Source organism: Monodelphis domestica, chromosome 1 (genome assembly GCF_027887165.1).
Source record: "Monodelphis domestica isolate mMonDom1 chromosome 1, mMonDom1.pri, whole genome shotgun sequence".
NCBI classification, from domain to species: domain Eukaryota; kingdom Metazoa; phylum Chordata; class Mammalia; order Didelphimorphia; family Didelphidae; genus Monodelphis; species Monodelphis domestica.
The window spans coordinates 41,534,372-41,554,183 of NC_077227.1; the positions used below are offsets into that span (position 1 = coordinate 41,534,372).

The following is a 19,812-nucleotide window of genomic DNA, read 5'->3' on the forward strand; positions in this document are numbered from 1 at the left end:
TCACCAGAAGGAAGGTTACTCACCTGAGCACCCACTTCCACAAATAGCCCTTACCTTGGCAATATCATTGATCAATTCCTGGTATCTGTTCTTTGGGTTTACTGTCCCCAGTTCTACCAGCTTCTTTAAACCCGACTGGATCTTCTCCTTCTTCTCTTGGAGGCTCAGGTTACTATCTTCCTTAAAAGATTTGGCTTTTTTCATCTTGTCAGGAGTTTTGGCATCACGAATAGCTCGCCTCTGCATAGCTCTTTGATGTTCTGTTTCCTAAGAAATAGAAAGAAAAGTTCCAGCAACCCCATTCTGATATCTCTAATCAACTAGGTATATTCTATTTAGAATTATCCAGGTATCATAACATTGGAGATGAATTCTAATTATGGATGAGGAAGCCACAAGAGGCAATAATCTGGGAAAGGTTTGGGATTGGAAGTCAGATTTTTTATTATGTAAAACAGATTTCTTTTTCCTGCACTGTACTGCCTGCCCCCTTATAAGTCTTTCCAAACCCTCACTCTGATAAATCAACAGAGTAATGAGGTTAGAAATGGTCAGCCTTAAAATTCTCTAACTCTATGCCACAGTGTGAAATTACCAATACTTCCTATTTCTCCTAAATACTGTCCATTTCTTAACAGCTAAACAGATTTGCTGCCCTCACTTCCTAACCAACCATCCCATCTAAAACCTTCTGTCCCTCCAATTCTACTCAAAGATTTTCTTCAAAGGTAACCATGACCATCTTTGAGTCAGAAACAATGTCTTTAAGTCAGCTCTCAATATTATTTGATTATTGTACATTATCCCCTCTGTATCCCACCTCCAGCTTCCCTGAAGCTCCTTCTCCATGGTTCTTTACCTACTTCTAAAATCTCTCTTTTGAAAAGATTTGCTAGTTCTTTTTCCTACTTTTAGGAGGCTGGTAGATGGCACAGCTGATAGAGCACTAGCTCTGAGTTCAAATATGATCTCAGACATGTATTATTAGCTGGGTGACCCTAGGGATATCATTTAATCTGTTTGCTTCAGTTTCCTCATCTCTAAAATTACAGATAATAGCATCTGTTTCTTGCAACAATAAAATGAAATGCTTTAAAAGCACTTTGAAAACTTTTTATTATGTAATGTCCATATATATATATATATATATATATATATGCACATCTGTTCACCCACTCTTTGAGCTCATCACCTCTAAAACGGTGCCTCCAAAATCACCATCTCTAGACCAGACCTCCTAGCCAGGTTCAAGTCTCAGAATCTGAGCTACCTAGAAAATAGTTATTTTTAACATCCTATCATCATTTCCTATATAACAGAACTAACCCATGTTCCTAACTTCACAATTCTGCTTTGGAAACACTACTTACCTAGTTGTCTAAGTTTAAAAGTCATCTTAAGTACAATCTGTCCCCTTGATGCACATATTCACTAGGACTAGAAGAAACCATAAGAAATCATATAATTCAATTTCTTCATCTTGCAGATGAGAAAAATGAGGCCAAAGTCTCAAAGCTAGTGAAGGGAAATACCAGATCTATAACCAAGATCTCCTGCCTCCCCAAGTCCAGTGTCACCTTGGACTACATCACAGTGCCAGGACCTTTCAAAATTGGCTTTGTGATGTTTCTCACTCTCTCTTTTCTCTCCATTCACAAAACTATCATTCTAGTCCTGATCTTATTTTATGCCTAAACCACTTAAAAAGGTTCTTGACCAGTTTTTCTCTACAAGTTATTCTCCATATGGCTACCAGATTCATCTTTCTTAAGTATCATTTTATCATCTTATTCATCTTCTCATTGCTAGTGCATCAAATTCAAACTCCTTTATCTAGCATTCACAGCCCCTGATGATCTGTTCTGATTTATAATTTGACTAAATCCATCAGCATCATGAGCCACTTAGAGCCATTAACCATGCCTGATTCTTATAAAAGTCTTATAAAAGTATAATAGTAATAACATATAGTAATATTATAAATAGTAGTACTAGTTGTGTACCATGCTGGTTAACTGAAAATTCTACATAAAATCAAATCAAAGTCAACTAGCCCCAACCTCCCATTCATATAGCACCTTTATTACCCATGTGCATACATACACACATTCTGCATACATACCAAGGTTTACCACTCTAAACTTCCAAAAATGGCCTCCTTTGCTATGGGCATATTTTAAATATTTTACCCTTCTTTCCCACCCACCCAAATTTTCCCAGTAACCACCTGGATGTTTTCACCTCATATCATCTCACTTGGCTTTCAGACCCTCCTAAGGATAGAGCACTCATCCTCTTTGTGAGCTTAGTTTAATAAAAACAGCTTAGAATGAATAGTCTGAGTTGTACCTGTTCACTGGTAGTAGGTGTTTCAAGGATCTCAGTTAGTGTCTCTCCTGGTTGGAACCGGATGACATCCACAATTAAACGCTTTGTACTGAAGTAAAAGAAAAAAGCGTTTCAAAATTCATCTTAAACCGACCTATGTAATAGCAATTCAAACACTGCTAATCTTTTCCAAGGTTCCTCATGGGTATTTATGCAGTTTTCAAGAAAATGGAACTCTGTGGGACAGAGGATTTCCAGAAAAACAATTTCATGTCAGTCATTTATTTTTATTTATTTATTTTAAGCCTTTACCTTCTGTCTTGGAATCAATACTGTTTATTGGTTACAAGGCAGAAGAGTGGTAAGGACTAGGCAATGGGGGTTAAGTGACTTGCCCAGGGTCACACAGGTGGGAAGTGTCTTGAGGCCAGATTTGAACCCAGGACCTCCCATCTCTAGGCCTAGCTCTCAATCCACTGAGTTACCCAATTGCCCCCTCATGTCAGTCATTTAATTAAAAGAACAAGGTAGATAAGTCCTGTAGTGGCAGGGCAAGTCAAAGAGCAATTATGAAGCATAAGCCAAACACCCTCAGTCACCAAGACTAAAAGATTAATTTAGCTTTATCACTCCTACTAATTGCAAAATTCAATACTCACTTAAGCAAGATGGTCCGAGCATCCATTTCTGAATTTTCATCTCCGGGCACATCAAATTTGTTCGTCAGTGTGAGAGATACTTCTGTCTTAGCCAGCACCTCCTTATTCGGGTCATTTAAATTACCAGAACCTTCCCCTACATTTGGGAAGAATAAATTAATAGAATGATATTGGGTAAAGGAGAAATATATGAGAAGATTCAAGATAATTTTTTTCCCCTGATGCTAGAATACAAAAAGTTCCCTAATGGAACAAGAACAATCACCACTAGTAACAACATCTGTGCCTTTCAAATGAGAAGCACCAAAGAATCCAGAATAAGGATGATTTCTATTCAATCTCAATGACTTGATATACCAGAACTTGGAACATTGAACCACTTCCAATGCAAATTAAGATTATAATTCTTTCTTTTACTCCCTCTAGCCTGGACCAACACCCCACCCCCACCCCCCAGAAGAAAAAAGGAAAAATACTCACCTATAAGGGATTCAATGGTAGGCACTTCCCCAAGATCATCCAGTAGCTCATGGATGGGATCATTATGTTCAGGGGCAATGGCATCCTGGTGATCTAAAAGCAACTAAAGCAAACATTGCTGTCAAAGAGGTGTAGTTTACCCAGTCTAACTACTTACACTTCTAAGCATAGTACTTTATTTAAAAATAAAAGAAAGTATGGTCCCTGCCTTCAGTGAGTTTATGTCCAATAGAAAAGACTATCAAAAGAAGCACATATTGGCAAAATTAGGACACATATATTGTTGGTGGAGTTGTGAATCATCTAACCATTTGGGAAGGCAATTTGAAGTATGTCCAAAGGGCTATAAAACAGTGTATCCTCTGATCCAGTAATACCACTACGGGGTCTGTATCCCAAAGAGATCATAAAAAAGGGGAAAGGATCTACGTGTACAAAAATATTTATAGTAGCTCTTTTTGTGGTGGCAAAAAGTGAGAAGTTGAGGGGATTTCCATCAATTTGAGGAATGGTTGAACAAATTATGGTATGTAGTGGTGATGTAATATTATTGTGCTATAAGAAATGATGAGCAGGATGACTTCAGAAAAAGGTAGAAAGACCTACATGGACTGATACAGAGAGAAATAAGCAGAACCATGAAAACACTGTACATAGTAAAAGCGATAATGTGGAATGATCAAATGTGAGACTTAGCTACTATCAGCAATACAATGATCCAGGACAATTCTGAGGGACTTATGAAAAAGAATGCTATCCACCTCCAGAGAAAGAACTATTTATTGAGAACTGGAATGAAGATTAAAGCATACTTTTCCACTTTAGTTTGTGTTTCTAATTGGGAGTTTGGTTTTATATAAGTATTCTCTTACAACAATGACCAATATAGAAGCATGTTTTTCATAATACATGTATAACCCAAATCAAGTTGTATATCATCTCTAGGAGAGGGGAAGAATCCTCTTGGATTTTAAAATTTTAATAAACATATGTTATGTTGAAAATTACTATTGCATGTAATTGGCAAAATAAAATCCTTTTTTTAAAAGGCATATTTTAAAATATAAGGTAGTTTTCAATTAGCTTCTATTTAGAAGAGCAAATAATTTAATAGATTATGGTGTGTTAAGAAAAAAATGATAAACTTTCAGAAAACCACTCAAATAAAAATAAGAATTTCAATTGTATGTATTGGCTTCTCATGTGACATAAGGGAGAAAAAAGGGCAGTACAAAAGGAATATTTTAAAAATATTCCATATTTGAAGGAATAAAATCATCTACCTAATTAATAGTTAAAAAACAACAACAACAACAAAAAAAAACACTGGTTTCCACAGAGTGCCCTTTAGCCTCAGAGGATCATCTTAGGGGCTGCCCTATCTACTGCCTCCTTCCTGCCACTCTCTTTCTTATTGGTAAGGTACCACATGTCCATGGCTCTTCTGACTCTTTCAAGACTACTATGTCTAATTTATTGACTCCCCTTTGCAGTTCCTGTTCCCTAAGTATTTCACAAAATTCTATCCTTGGCCTTCTTATCTTCAAATTCTATACCCATTTTTTAGTGATATCATTCACTCCTCTATGTGGGTAACTCTCTAAGCCTAGACTTTCTCCCTGTGCTCCAGAACTACATTTCCAACAGTTTATCAGACAACTCCATCAAGAGTAAATAAAATTACAAATTAATATTTATTTGATTATTAGTTCTTACCAATGGAATTCATGTTACATAATTAGGGAAAAAATACTCTAAGGACAACTTGATCAAGCATACATGATGCCATAGTGGAGACAGCCTGTTGTACAGTGGATAGAGAGCCAGATCTGAACATGTGAACATGGGGAGGTCCTGGGTTCAAATTGGGCTTCAGCCACTTCCTAGATATATAACCCTGGGCAACTCACTTAACTTTGATTGCCTGGCCCTTACCACTCTTTTGTCCTGGAATCAATATTAAATATTGATTCTAAGACAGAAGGTAAGGGTTTAGAAAACAATAAAGAAAAGATATTGGTAGCAAAAATCAATGTAGGCCATGAAGGATAGATGAAAAAATGCAAAAGGTTCCAAACAAAAAAAGAGGGTATAAGAAAGAACAGGAAGTTTTCAAGATAATATTACGAATAACAAAATAGAAACTGTAAGAAAGATATAGAATGATTGACAGAGCTAAGGAAAAACATAGCGTATAGTCATCCCTTGCTATATCATGGTTCACTTATCATAGCTTCACTGTAGCATGGGTTTAAAAAGAAAAATCTAATTCTGTATTGTGAAGTTTCTGCTGTATTGAAGGAATTTGCAGATGAATATCATACTGTACACAATGGAAACGCAGTACACCAATACTGCTTGCGTCAGTTTGCCAACGTGAGATTATACATGATGTACTATAGGCTGATGGAATGAAAGGCAACCAACCACAGCACTGTGCTCTGTATCCTGGGCACTGATTGGCTCAGTGTTTATAAGAGTGTGGGAAAGGTTAATAAGAGTATGGAAACGGTTTATAGGAGACTGGGAAGGGTTTATAAAGCCTTAATATACATATAAATATTATAAATATAATATATGTATTTATATATAACTAACATATATATAAATAACTAAATAAACATAATGCTGCTACTCTGCGGATTTTTACCTATCACAGGGTTTCTAGAACGTAACACCTGTGATAGTTGAGGGATCATTATATAATCTTAATTCCAAAAAAGGAAAGAAGCATCCAGAAATAACCCCAGTAAGACATTATGCTGCTCAGGAGCTAGCAGACAGAAGTAGATGTGTATACTGATTTCCAGTGGGGCAAAGTTCTCTGTTGCTACTGCTTTTAGAGATTCCTGAAAGGGTTGCTGGCCTAACATTTCTCAGTTAGTTCCCAGGGCAGCAACCAGAAACATCATCAGTGGAGACATTTTAAACAGGCAGATAACAATAACAATAATAAGATGATGAAGATGATGATAAATGACGATAATGGTAGCAACTTGAATGACATTTTAAGACTGAGAAAACATTTTCAGGCTTGGTTTCATTTGATCCTCACTCTCTGCAGCTCTTATTTCCTCTTCCAAAAAATGGGAGAAATAATAACCCTGGAGCTCACATGAGGTAAAATTCACAGGTCTTCCTGATTTCCAGGCCAACATTCTCCCTAAGTAGGACCACACAGGATTTGGGATCTTCTGTGTCTTCTCTGATCTCTGAATTTATGCTTACAAGAGACAGAGATGATGAGAGAGAGAGAGAGAGAGACAGAGAGAAAGAGAGACAGAGAGAAAGAAAGAGAGACAGAGAGAGAGAGAGAGAGAGAGAGAGACAGAGAGACAGAGAGAGAGAGACTGAGAGAGGGAGAGACACATACACCTGGGCTTCAGAGGCAGAAAGACTGAAATTCAAATCCATGAAAATACATAGCTACATTGCTCTCAGCAAGTCACTAATCATTTCTGAATTTGTTTCCCCATCTGTAGAATGGGTTAATAACATCACCCATATGATAGGGAAGATGTGAGGACAAAACTTAATAAATGCTTATCAAGTGATTTGCAAATCTTAAAAAATATAGAAATTCAAGTTAAAATTATCATCATCATCTTTTATCATCAAATTTTCATTGAAATTTTGGTCCATGTTGCCAGACTTTATACATCAGCTTCACTTTTGACTACAAAGTCCTCCTGCAGAAATACTAGCAAAATCAACACCTCCCCTTACAAGTGTCAAGGACTGAGGAGGGAACCTTCTGAGCACATGAAGAAAAGCATTTAGACCTCTCCCCTCCCATGCTTACATTATCCCAATGTCCAAAGAGCATTTGAAGGCAGAATGATGGAGTCCAGGGACTAGGGGGGAAAAGGGACACTTACTGTGTGGGTATTGATGATTTCACCAATAGAAATGTAGATAACTGGCTTGGTGACAGTCACTAAATCAGAATACTCATCAACATTAAATTTATCCTGTAGCTCTGGCACATCACATGCAGCTTGAAAGAAACGTCTACAGAAAGCACACACACAAATGATTACCAGATAAGAAATATGTCAAGGGAATTATTTATAATTCTCCCAGTCAGAAGTCCACAAATAACACCAAGATGTAGAAGGAATCTAAGTGGAATTGCTAAGTCAACAGTGTGACACTGCTATTACATTTTCTCTCCACAGATAACCCTGTCCCCATCATTCCTCATCCTCACTGGATGCCCAATGCAACAAGACCATCATTTAGGCTTTTATCAGTTTCCCAGAGATGTGTATGCTGGCATATACAATTTAATTCCTTATATACAAGCCCAGACAGAGCCTTAAGTTTAAAAAGTTCAGGTCTGACCCAATAGTCTTTCATTTCACTAAATATGGTCATTGCCTCTATCCTGACTCTTCCCCAATGAATTGGGGGGTGGGGGAAAATAGTACTTTACTAAGACACTTATTTTACTCAAAACAAACAAACAAACAAAAAAAAACCTGAAGCTATTCTTTTCTCCAAATTGATTGACATCATCATCTATATTCCCTCCTCTCCACTCCCCTCAATTCAGGTGACAAATGGTCCTTCTCCATGGCAAGGTCACCCCCCTCTACATATCTTTTCCCAGAACATTACAAATTCAATGATCCCTCTTCTCATTAATCTTCAACTCTCTCTACATGCTGGTTCCTTCTCTATTATTTTCCAACATGCCCAAGTTTTCCCAATTGTTAAAAAAAGATCCCACCACTCTCAAAATATCATCCTCTATCTGCTCTTTTTCAGTTAAACTCCTCAAAAAAAGGCATCTATAATCATCACTTCTACTTCTCATTAACATCTAAGCCCTATGTGAAATGGTTTCAAAATCAATTAAAGCTGCTCTCTTCAAAGTTACCAACAACTTCTCTAATTTTCAAATATGATTAGTTTTTATCAGTCCCCATCTTTTGCAATTTAAGCAACTGTAACCGAAACTGATACCCACCATATCCTCCTGGATATATGATCTTCTATAGGCTTTTTCGACATTACTCCCTCTTGGTTTTTCTTCAATCTAACTACACTGTTTAGCACCCTTTGCTGGTTCATCATCCAGATAATACTCCCAAATGGTAGGTATTATGCAAGGCTCTATCCTGAGTCCCTCACTCTTTTCTTTCTACACTGTCTTGGAGACCTCAGCTCTCAAGAGTTTAATTATCATCTCTAGAGTATCATATGATGATTCCCAGATTTATGTGTCCAGCCCACCTCTCCCATGAGCTTCAATCATGCACCATCAATGCTAAGTGGACATTTCAAATTAGACATACCGGACACATGTCCAATTTAACATATCCAAAATTAACTTCATTATCTTTCCCCTAAAACCCACCACTACTCTCCCAAACTTCCCCTAGTGAGCCTATCTGAAAAATAATCTATATGATACCAACCCAGGAACATTGAAAACACCTGGTTATTAATTTTGTCTCTGCATAACTGTTTATCCCACTCAGTAACATCCTCTGTACCTGAATTTCTGGTAGGAATGAGAGAGATATTCATTAATTATGCTTAGGTGAGAATTATCTCCCAAAAACATCTTATTGGAGGCTGCATGTTGGAGCATCTTTGCAATAGAACCCAGGTTTCTTCGTTGATCTGTGGTGAGCTGGCCTCCTGCTGAGAGGTCAATGATGTCAAAAGCATCAGGAGCCACGATGGCTGGATTCATATACCGGTAGTAGAGTAGGTTACCGATAATCTGGGGAAAAGTTCAGGAAAGAAACCCAGGGGAGGCAAAGATCACTTGATGAAATTGAAAACAAGAAAATATTTCAAAGTCAACTATTGGGGCAACTGCTGAAGAAGTCCAGTTTCTCTCTCAAGCTGCCTTCAGTGTAGCAATTAACCAAACTGACCCAAAAGCTTCTTTCTCTAATAGGTGAGAGAAAAGGAATAGAGCAGAAATGAAAAAAGCTGCCTACTGAAGAAACAGACCTGGAACATAAAAAGTGGCAGATTTAAAATCTATCCTCTAGGCGACTGGAGCATCTCTCTCAACCCTCAAGTTGAAAAGAAGAAGGCTATTCTCAGTCACATGTATCTTTTGCACTCAGATTTGTAGGTGTTCACTGAAAACTGTTAGTATATGTGAGTGAAGAGGTATAGTGAGCAGAAAGAAGGCTTAACTTGGACTCCAGTGCCCAATCCACAGGATGAACTTAATAAACGCTGGTTGACTTGACTTGATGTCAAACTTCCTCACTGAATGTGGGCATCAGGAACAGGAGTCTCAGCTTCCTCATAGTATTCACCCTTCCTACTCTGTATAATTGTTATAGAGATCAAAATGTAATAAAATGTTAAAGCAATCTGTGAATCAGAAAGGAGCACACAATCCTCAAGGATTATAATCACACATGGTTAGTATGAATCCTTTTGGATGATCTAATTATTAGCAAATCATGTTGTTAAAGTCTACATCTTGTTCAACCCTGCTCCTGACACCATAGGCTTCTCATGTGTTACTACTAATGAAGTGGAGTAGTAACTCAATACACATTCCCTTACTTCATTGAAGGATTCAAGCAAACTCTCAGCTTTTCCCCTAAAGTTCCATTCAGGAAAAAAAAAAATTAATTCACCTGAAGAGAAAGTCTAGAATCGATGCCTCATTTGTAGGAAAGCACAGAACTAGGAGAGAGGAGAAAACAGCATTCAGGTTTTGAAAAAAATAAAGAGAGAGCACAGCAGTATAAGGCAAAAAGAGTAGCCACTTTCCCAGCAGAAAGGAATACATGTGCAGCTCCTCCACCAGCAACCAGCAAAGGGAGGGATCCAATAGAGAAAAGACAGGACCCAAAGAAATTTACTGCAAGACAGGAAGTTTCCTTTCTAGGTCAAGTTCTGGTATACCATCCCTACTAGCTAAAATAACTGCACTAAGGAAATTATCAATCATTTTCACATTGAATATTTAGAGACTTTTATTGAATCAATTTTAAGGTCCTGCATTTGAGTTTTGTGCATTTCTCCACAAACATGTAATGAAGTCCATCCTTCTGTGGGTTCTTACCTTTAGGAGCTCATCCTCACCAGCATCTGGGAATTTCTCATGCAGTGAATCCTTCAGAACCTTGGCAATGAAGCGCATTCCATAACTATGGAAGGGACAAGATTCAGTGAATTGACCAAGAAAAAGAAGGCAATAACAGGTAACTCAGACTCAGGAGTTCACTGCACTCACGGGATTTTGTCCACAGAGCCGACTATAGCAGAGAGGAATTTATCAGTCACCGCCCTCATATTCCTAATTGAAGAGTCAAGCCGTGTCTTCACTTCTTCATGAGATAGCGCCTGCTCAGGGGTCACATCATATGGCAGTTTACTATTTAAAATGAAAACATAAAGAACTAGGTCAGGCCAACATTCAGAAGCAGCTTGAAGCAGACGCCACCCATCCTCCATGAGCAATGTGTCAAACTCTAATTTCAGAATTCATTCTCAAACAGGGTATGTAGGTAAGATTTGGAGATTTATCAGCAAGCACTGGGTATTAAGATGATCAGTTATGTGCTAGATCAAGGGGCAATGGCCTCTCCCTTCAAAGCTGGTCACAGTTGCTTCTCCCAACTATCCACAGAAAGTAAGCAATCAGGTAATTTAGATTAGAGCAAAAAAAGTCTATATTTTCTATTAAAAGTCAACCATGACTTCTCATCAGAGTTTTGAAATATGAATGGGCAAGCATTAAAACTTCAAGGTTATTGGTACCAAATAATTTATTAAATTTCTAAAATAAAAGTACTCTTTTTACCAAATCTAAGTCTAATATCAAGCGCTCTTGCAATAACAAGACTCTTACACAGTGCCCTATCACATAGCCTAGTAGACACTTTGTAAATATTTGCTCAATCAAAGAGCTCTTAAAACATTCAACATTTTGGTTCCAGCAAATGTAACAAATTTATAGAACTGACTATACTTGGATTATCTTTAAGTAAGAATACATGTAAAATGGCTCCTCAGTAGGATGATCCCAAAATGAAAAAAGCTCAGAGACGGCAGAAAACTTAGGTCATCTGAGGCAACTCATTACATAAATCTACTCTATCAATATAGAAAAAGGAAAACTATCCTCTACTTGAATATATCTATATGATGAGGAACGTACTACCTAATGATACAACCAATTCCATTTTCAGGCAACTTAATGTGGTACTATGTAGAGAGATCATTAGATTTGAAATTAAAATAATGGGTATGCTCTCATGTTCCCTACCTATATGACCAAACTTAAGTCATTTAGGATCCAATTTAGGTTAACTTTTTTCTTATGCTGAACTGAAATCTATAATATGAGAGGCCCATATGATTTCTAAGGTCCATTTCAGCCCTAAATCAATGGAAAAACTTATCATATTCTTTCTAAGTTTTCTCCTGACTAACTCCAGTTGCTTTAGCTCCTCATTACACAATTCCAAATACCCTCACCTTCTTTGCCACCTACTTGGGAGGCCAGAGAGCAGAAAGAACCTGGAAGTCTTGGCTCTGAAGCTCTTATAACCCCAGACAAGCCACCGCTTTTTTGAGCATGACTTGTCACTACTATATAATGGGGAATTTGTTTTAAGGAAAGGCAAAAGTGCTCTCTGTGGTAGGAGAAAACTGGAAACAACTTGGTTGTCATTATTTAGGGAATAGATGAATAAATTCTGGTTTATGAATGGAAAGGAATCTGATAGGGTCAGAAGAAACAACAAATATGAATATGGGGAATTCAGAGAAGCCAAGAAAGATCGGGCTATACTGCTAGAGTAAAATAAGTAGAAACAGGAGAACATGTGATTTAGAATAACGTAAATGAAAAGAACACAAAGTGGAAAGTTAATTGCAGGAAAATGTAATGAGCAATTCTAGTGTGTCATGATATATCATTCCAAGGGGGAAGGGGGAGGGAGGCCACCATCTGAAAATGAAAGGGACTAAAAAAACAGATAAAATCTGTACAAAAATGAAGCATGAGACTAATAATAGTACTCTCTATGTAGCAGATGCTCAGTAAGTGTCTGTTGAAATGAACCTATTATTATGTCAATGAATTATATAAAACAGTAATCAAGTGAATTCTAATTACCATCACTAGCACCCTTTCGAAAGGAAGTAGCCCAAACAGAATACTTTGGGCATGCTCTCAACACGACTGTTGCCCTCACTCCTGAGCATGAGGCTGCTCTTACTGAAGACCAAAAGGGCATGGTTGTGGCTAAAGCATCTCCCTCCTGACTCACCCTGACTATACAGACCATTAAAGTCCTGAGGTCCTTTTCATGGGAAATGTCTTCTTTTATAACATCCTTTAGTTCTGAATAGCCACACCTACCAGATGAACAACCATTTTAGTTCCCCTAACTAAATGGTTGGCTGCTCACAGGAGACTATCTCATCCTTTCTTTTTTTTGCTCAGAGAGACACCAAAGTGATTCCATATAGCCACCTCCTCGGTGCAAGAATAGGCTCATATGGAAAACAACCTGAATTATCATTAACATATTACTCAAAGAACAACTCAAGTCTTAGAAGAGCAAAATAAAAGACAGCAAGGAATAGCAGATATCCAAGAGAAAAGAAGATAAGCTGAAATCACTAGACCTTGCTTCTCCTGTTTGAGACTCCATCTGATTAACCCAAGACTTGTAAATATCCACAGGATCAGTTTTGATGTTGAGGGATTTGTCATCCATGATCTCCTTCACGACAGGAGCCAGAATCTGTCGCAGGGCATTCTGGCCCCGAGCCCCCCGGTTGAAGCTCACAACCATTTTAATAACTGTAGGATTTCCAGTCACAATCTCTTGAATCTGATCTACCTTTGATCTGGAAGAGAAGAAACAAAATGAAAACAATCTGATCATACCTTCTATCAACACACACAAACCCCCATTTCTAGGCGTACCAATGGTTATAAAAGAAAAAGGCTATTTGAAATAGCAAAAAACTAGAAATAAATTAAATGTTCATTGACTGGAGAATAAACACAGTATTATTTGTGAAAACAATGGAATATTACAAGGTAAGAGAAAAAGAGTACATCTCCAGTCTCTTTGCCTATCTGTCTCTCCTCCTTTAACTCCCTCCCCCAAAGTGGAGCTCAGGTGTCACTTTCTATGCGAGGCATTTCTGGCTCCCTCCTGGCTGTATAACTCTGCCTTCCATATCCAACTTAACATATCTTTATATATTCATTTTATATATACCAACCAGTGTTGATAGATGGAGTTTCCTTACTGAGGAGTTGCCTACCCTCCTGAAATCATATATTCAGTCCCTATCCCTATTTGACATATAATTATTTACAGGGTCTCCCAAAAACCTTAGTTCCATTTTAAGCCTTGGGCCTTTTGGGATGCCCATTATGCACAATATGCCTCCTTCCATATGCTATAAGCTCCTTGAGATAAAGGACAGCTTCATTTTGGTTTTGTATTCCCAGGACCTAGCATAGCCCCTGGTACAGTACACAATAAAGAAATGCCTCTTCATCAACTACTGAGAAAGAATTGAAAGATAGTCAGTGAAAAGCTCCAACAAAGCCCCCACAGTCAATGATCCCAGAGTTATAACAACAAATGAGCAGTCTATGGATAATCAAGAAGTCAGCTTCAACAGGATACTTCTGGAACAGCCTAGCAAATTCACATTTGCAGCCCTGTTCCCCAAATGCAAGCTGACTCAGTGAGTCTCCCCCTCAGCCCCAGGAATGGCAGGGTCACATCCATAAGAGGTCTCCTCTGTGCCTGATGTGTAAAGCCTCTTCTAAACAACAGAAAAATCATCAATTCATGAGACAGGTGAGCAGGCAGCCTGACCTCCAATCATGAGTGCTGAGGGAGGAGATGGGTGCCCCTGACAGGCCACAAGGCCTGAGTGCCAGCCCACACAAACACACACATACTTGATCTCTTCCTGGAGGGCAGTCTTAAAAAGACGCAGCAGCAGGTACTCTTCTCGCTGGTTGGAGGCATAGTTGTACAATGTGAAGATCACAGAATCCATGAACTTTGTGGACTTGTTCTGGGGCATCTGGAAAATCAGCTTGGCCAGATATGTGGGGTTGGTCTGTGGATTAAAGCAACCAAAGGATAAAAAGATTGTTAGGGAGACAACAAAGTATTAGGGAACTTCTAAAACGGAAACACCAGCAGCCTGGCATAGTAGAGAGAGCCATGGCTCTGCAATTATAGAGGACCTGATTTCAAATTATGGACATGACACTTTTGAGTGTCACAAGGCAAGTCAATTCCCCTCTCCATGGCTCCATTTTCTCATTTTGAAAATGAAGACATATTATCTCCCTCTCCCCTCTGCAGAGAAGTCAATAGAAATCTCAGAAAGACCTATGGTTAAGCTCCAGACGAGGTTCAGTTTTGTACCATCTCTGCATTGCCAGAATCTTCAGAGATCAGCTCATCCAGCCACAAAAGGCCTCCTCCTCTTTCAGAATAAAAGGACACTAAGTTCTTAAAAGAGTGTAATTTAAGCCCTTGGAAGTCCTACTGGGAAGGTTTGGAGCATGGCCTCCACAACCCATTGATTCTGTTTTCTGAAGATCATTTTTGCTAAATACAAAACAACTTCTCACCAGCAAATTGGCCACTTGGTGATGATTTCAGGTAGCTCCAAAGGTTAGTGATTTTTTCTTGACATCAAACCTATGTTTGATCTTTTTTTTTAGTTCAGTCTGATGCTCTAGTCTATCAATATATTTTTAATATGAAATCTACTATTCACTATATTGGCTGTCTCTTTCCAGCTTTGAGTAACCAGGAAATTTGGTAAACATATAATCTATGATTTTATCTAAGTAACAACTGATAAAAAAAATGTTACACAGCATAGATCTAAGCCTAGATATCAGAGGCCTTCCACTAGGAATGTTCTTATAAGCTATCAACTCATTCAAAGACCACTCTCTGGGTCTGGCCATTCAACTAGCTCTAAACCTACCTAAATATACTATCATTGTGCTCACATTTCTCCATTTTATCCACAAAAATTTCAAGAAAAATTCTGCCAAATGCTCTCCTGAAATCTAAGTAAATGACATTAACAGTATTCATTTTCCTGAATTAACTCTATCCAAAAACAAACAAACCAAAAAAAGGTTAGTTTAGAATGGTTTATTGTTCATGGATCCATATTAGCTTTGATTATCATCATTTCCTCTTTAGATGTTCATCAAATATCTCTTTAGTAAATACTGTAGACGTTTGCTAAGACTTGAAGTTAAGCTCATATGCCTCCATCATCTTCTATTAACAAAAAAAAATCAGGACATTTGCTCCTCTCTCATCCTGCAGTACTACATTGTATAACCCAGGGTAGTAATCATATCTTATAGTTTTTACGTGTATTTTCATTAGGGAAAGTTGACGTGAAAAGTCAGTGATCTGCCATCTACTCTATCAACTCCCTATGTGAATGAGAACTAACATCACTTACCTGCAACAGATAAAACAGGTGCTGATAAGCTTCCAATTTCTCTCTCTTCTCTTTGCTCAGAGCCTTAAGACCTCCCCTCTGTTTGTTCAACATCATCATGTCTGACAACTGCTCTTTATTCTTCTTGGTAAGTTTTTTGCTATGGGAAACCACATCCTAGAAAACAACAGATACAGAAGTCAGATATTTTCCAAAAGGAGCATTTCACATTACACAAATGTATTCTCAACCAAATCCCTTCAATCACCTTCTAACTTGATAAGACTTACCAACTTAGCTTGGCAGATCCCAGAATCAACTCAGGCCCCAGAATTTGAATTCCATTCTAATCCCTTCTCCTATCCAATAGTACTTCAGAGCAATTTTCATAGGATAATTCCCAAAGCATTTAAAAACTACCTAGAAAGAGGGAGTTTACAGAAGGAAGAGAAAACCCAAGATAGTAAAAGAGAGAAGTGACTGAACAGGACTGTCTTCCATTAAAGGCCCAGTGTCTCTATAATTTATAGTCACCTGTAATGTGATTTTATTTTTTACTAAAAGTCCAATCTTGATATCCATGAGATTCAGGTCATTTTCCAACTGTTGATTGGCTCGGATGAGGGTCACAACCTCCTCCCTCATCTTCATGAGATCAAGTTCCTCTTGAAAATCCTGGTCATTCTGATCCAAAAGATGTACGAACTTTCGGACAACCACCATAGGGGGATCCTCAGCATTGACTGCAAGAATTAATGCCAGACATGCTAAGATTCAGAGAATATCAATACGATCATGGAAAAAGAAAGTTCTCTGTAGAAATATCTCTACTTACATCCAAGATAGAGATGTATAAGTTTTGAGATTTACCAAAAGCCCATGATGGCTCCAACAATTCTAGTCACACAATAATAGGCCATTAAAAACAAACATAGGGCCAAGAATGAATAAAACAGCCATAATAATCCTGTCATTTCTTGACTGGGGGAATTTTTGATAAGTGTTCAAAAAATATGAACAGTTCTCAAATGAAGAATTCAAACCAATAATAACTCTATGGAAAACTGGTTTCAATTACTAAAAATGAGAGAAAGTTGAATCAAAAATTCTAGAGATTTTATCTCACTAAGAAAATTGGAAAAGATAATAAACAATGGAAATTGTCACAGTTGGAGTAACTGTGTAAAGATAAATACACAGTAGATGGAGTTTTGAATTGGTCCAGCCATTCTGGGAAGCAATCTGGAATTATGATAAAAAAAAATAGTATCTAAATGCCCATACTGTTTGACCCACAGATATCATTAGGAGGTATATATTCCAAGAATATTAAAAAAAAAACAGAAAGGTCCCAGATACACAAAAATAGTACTAGCAACATTTTCTGGTAGCAAAAATTTGGAACAAAAGGACAATAGATTGGAATATAATAAATTGTGGTACATGAATTTAATGGAATACTACTACGCCAGAAGAAACCAAAAAAGAGATGAAGTGGAAAATAAATAGGAATGAATAGGAAAATGAATAACTCATGTCTACAATGAAAACAGAAACAAAACAAAATTGAACACTATGTAATACAATGAACAACACTGACCCCAAAGAGAAGATGAGAAAATGTACTTTTCTCCCCTCTTTGCAGAGGACAGGGAAGGAGCAAGGGCATGAAATATTATTTACATTTACTGTGAACACAGCTGGTATGCTAGTTGGTTTTTCTGAAATTTTTTTCTTTGCTATGCAACAGGTTCCCCATTACCATCTCAATACAGCAGTTAACTTACTGAGTGTTTTGTAGTCATCCCGAGCTTTGTTTGCCCGAATAAAGGCCTGGATTTTTATTATTTCTTTTATCTAAAGAATTAAGGAAAAAAGAAAAAAAATCATGTTCTCATTAAGACAATAAAAACAGCAAAACTATTATACTGGGAAGTCACAAGAGGGTTCTTACATGGTCTCTGAAATACTGTAACCTGTCTTTATAGCGCTTTCTAGCTTGATGCATTCTTGCCAGGGACTGAATCTGTGAAAAAGCAACAAAGAAAAACGGATAATCTCTTTCTACCCTAACCCTTGCCAAAGAGAGGAATATCATTTTTAAGACTATATAAACCAACATACCTTTATAACTTCATCTTTATGAGAGTGGAGGTATCCTAAACGATCTTGATATGCCTTCTTTTGCTTGTACCCCCGCCACTGAGACTGAAACCATCAAAAATCAAAATGCAATTGGTTTTCTCTAGTCATTGGGATAGAACCTCTTTCCTAGCCTGACTCAGTATGTGAATGTAGGTGAAGATACAGCATCACAACTTCCATTTTCTATGTAACTTTCTATATAACTTCCATTTTCTATATAACTTTCCATTTTCTATATCACCTTATATTTATTTTGACTCTTCAAAACTCTTTCATGCATACTATCGCATTTAATTTGAAACTTACAAAAAACCAGTTAGTGGCAACTATCATTTATTTTCATGTTTAGAGATAAAGGGACTATGGATCAGAGAGGGTATCTTGCTTGTACAAATGAACAAGAGAGCCAATACTAGAATCCAGGTCTCATGATTTCATATCTATTACTCTTTCCAATATGTCCTCCTATTCATTAGTTTCATTTGAAATCAAATATTGTTCAAAACAAAATAGTTGATACCCTCTGACCTAGTCTTCCTTAAACACAAAGAAGGATAAGAATAAAAATACCTCAAATTTACGTAGGAATTGATACTCTTACAAGGTACTTTCCAGACATTGTCTCATTGGATCTTCACAATAGCACTATGAGGATGGTAGTATAAAAAGTACTATCTCCATTTTCACAAAAGGAAACAGGCTCAAAAAGGTTAAATAATTTGACAAAGGTTACTTAGGTAATAAATAACAAGACTAAAACTAGAACACAGGTCCTCTTGGTTCCACATCTAGTATTCTTTTAAGGTAGTAAAAATGTCAGGTCTGCTTCTTACTTGATAATAGATTTTTATACCTAGTAGCCAGGGCTTTCTTGATGCTGACCACTAGGTGTGAAAGTCTAACATTATGGATTACAACTACAGATCACAGAAATGAGGGATCATAGATACCAAAAAGATAAAAGAACTATCTGAGAAAATCAATTATAAAAGTTGAACTTTCTACCTACTCAGTATTAAAAAGCTCATCCTGCACAGAAAACTTTTAAACAAAGTACCTGAATGCAAATGATAGCAGGGACTTGCTTCTTGAGGAAATTCATCCGGGACCTAAAATCCTGACGAACTAGGTACCCACGACAAGAAGCCTGAAGCTTGGTGATTAGGCTCTCGTTGGCCAGCCACAATTGTTCCCGGTTGTAGGCAGCTGTCACCCCAGAGATGGAACTCTTCAACAACAAATTGAATAATATCAGAGTTATTGCATTAAAAACAAGAGAACTTAAAAATATAAATGATATAAAAGCATCATTCATGACAAAGAAATCCAGTTTCACAACGCATAATATAAATCCATTCTAGTTCTTCCTCAAAGGACTAGCTCACTGTTTTCCAATGTCCATTTTCCATGGCCAACTCCAGACACTTTTAGAATTTTCTTCCTTTTAAAAAGATTTCATCATCAGAATCTTATTGATTTTTATCTTCCAATATGTTTATCTTCCCTAATGTCATACCATCAGATTCATCTATTCCTGTCTATGATTCTAAGAACCAGAGTTAACAGCATTACTTAATACTTGATAGTTTTTAATTAATTCTGTGCAATTCTTAATTAAGCCGCAAAGATATTAATTTCAAGTTAGAGCTACAAGATAAAAACAACCTAGTTCACTTTACTCAGAACTTGATCCTTTAGCCCTCTAACTCTTTTTTGGACAAGGACTGTGTGCCTAAATATGTTTAAT

General features: G+C 37.3%; 1 protein-coding gene across 3 annotated transcripts in view; it reads right to left on the reverse strand.

The window, feature by feature from the left end:
• Positions 1-19,812, reverse strand: part of IQGAP1 (IQ motif containing GTPase activating protein 1) — a 111,291-nt gene that overhangs the window by 13,839 nt on the left and 77,640 nt on the right. For all 3 annotated transcript variants that reach the window (XM_007478075.3, XM_001364376.4, XM_016424586.2), the window contains 16 exons: positions 19,123-19,293; positions 18,045-18,128; positions 17,875-17,946; positions 17,708-17,777; positions 16,455-16,663; positions 15,942-16,097; positions 14,395-14,558; positions 13,092-13,316; positions 10,687-10,827; positions 10,516-10,600; positions 8,969-9,201; positions 7,346-7,478; positions 3,468-3,570; positions 2,988-3,123; positions 2,350-2,437; positions 55-267 (listed from right to left, as the gene is read on the reverse strand). In XM_007478075.3, the coding sequence (XP_007478137.1) occupies positions 55-267; positions 2,350-2,437; positions 2,988-3,123; positions 3,468-3,570; positions 7,346-7,478; positions 8,969-9,201; positions 10,516-10,600; positions 10,687-10,827; positions 13,092-13,316; positions 14,395-14,558; positions 15,942-16,097; positions 16,455-16,663; positions 17,708-17,777; positions 17,875-17,946; positions 18,045-18,128; positions 19,123-19,293 (2,283 nt within the window). The remainder of the gene's footprint in view (positions 1-54; positions 268-2,349; positions 2,438-2,987; positions 3,124-3,467; positions 3,571-7,345; positions 7,479-8,968; positions 9,202-10,515; positions 10,601-10,686; positions 10,828-13,091; positions 13,317-14,394; positions 14,559-15,941; positions 16,098-16,454; positions 16,664-17,707; positions 17,778-17,874; positions 17,947-18,044; positions 18,129-19,122; positions 19,294-19,812) is intronic.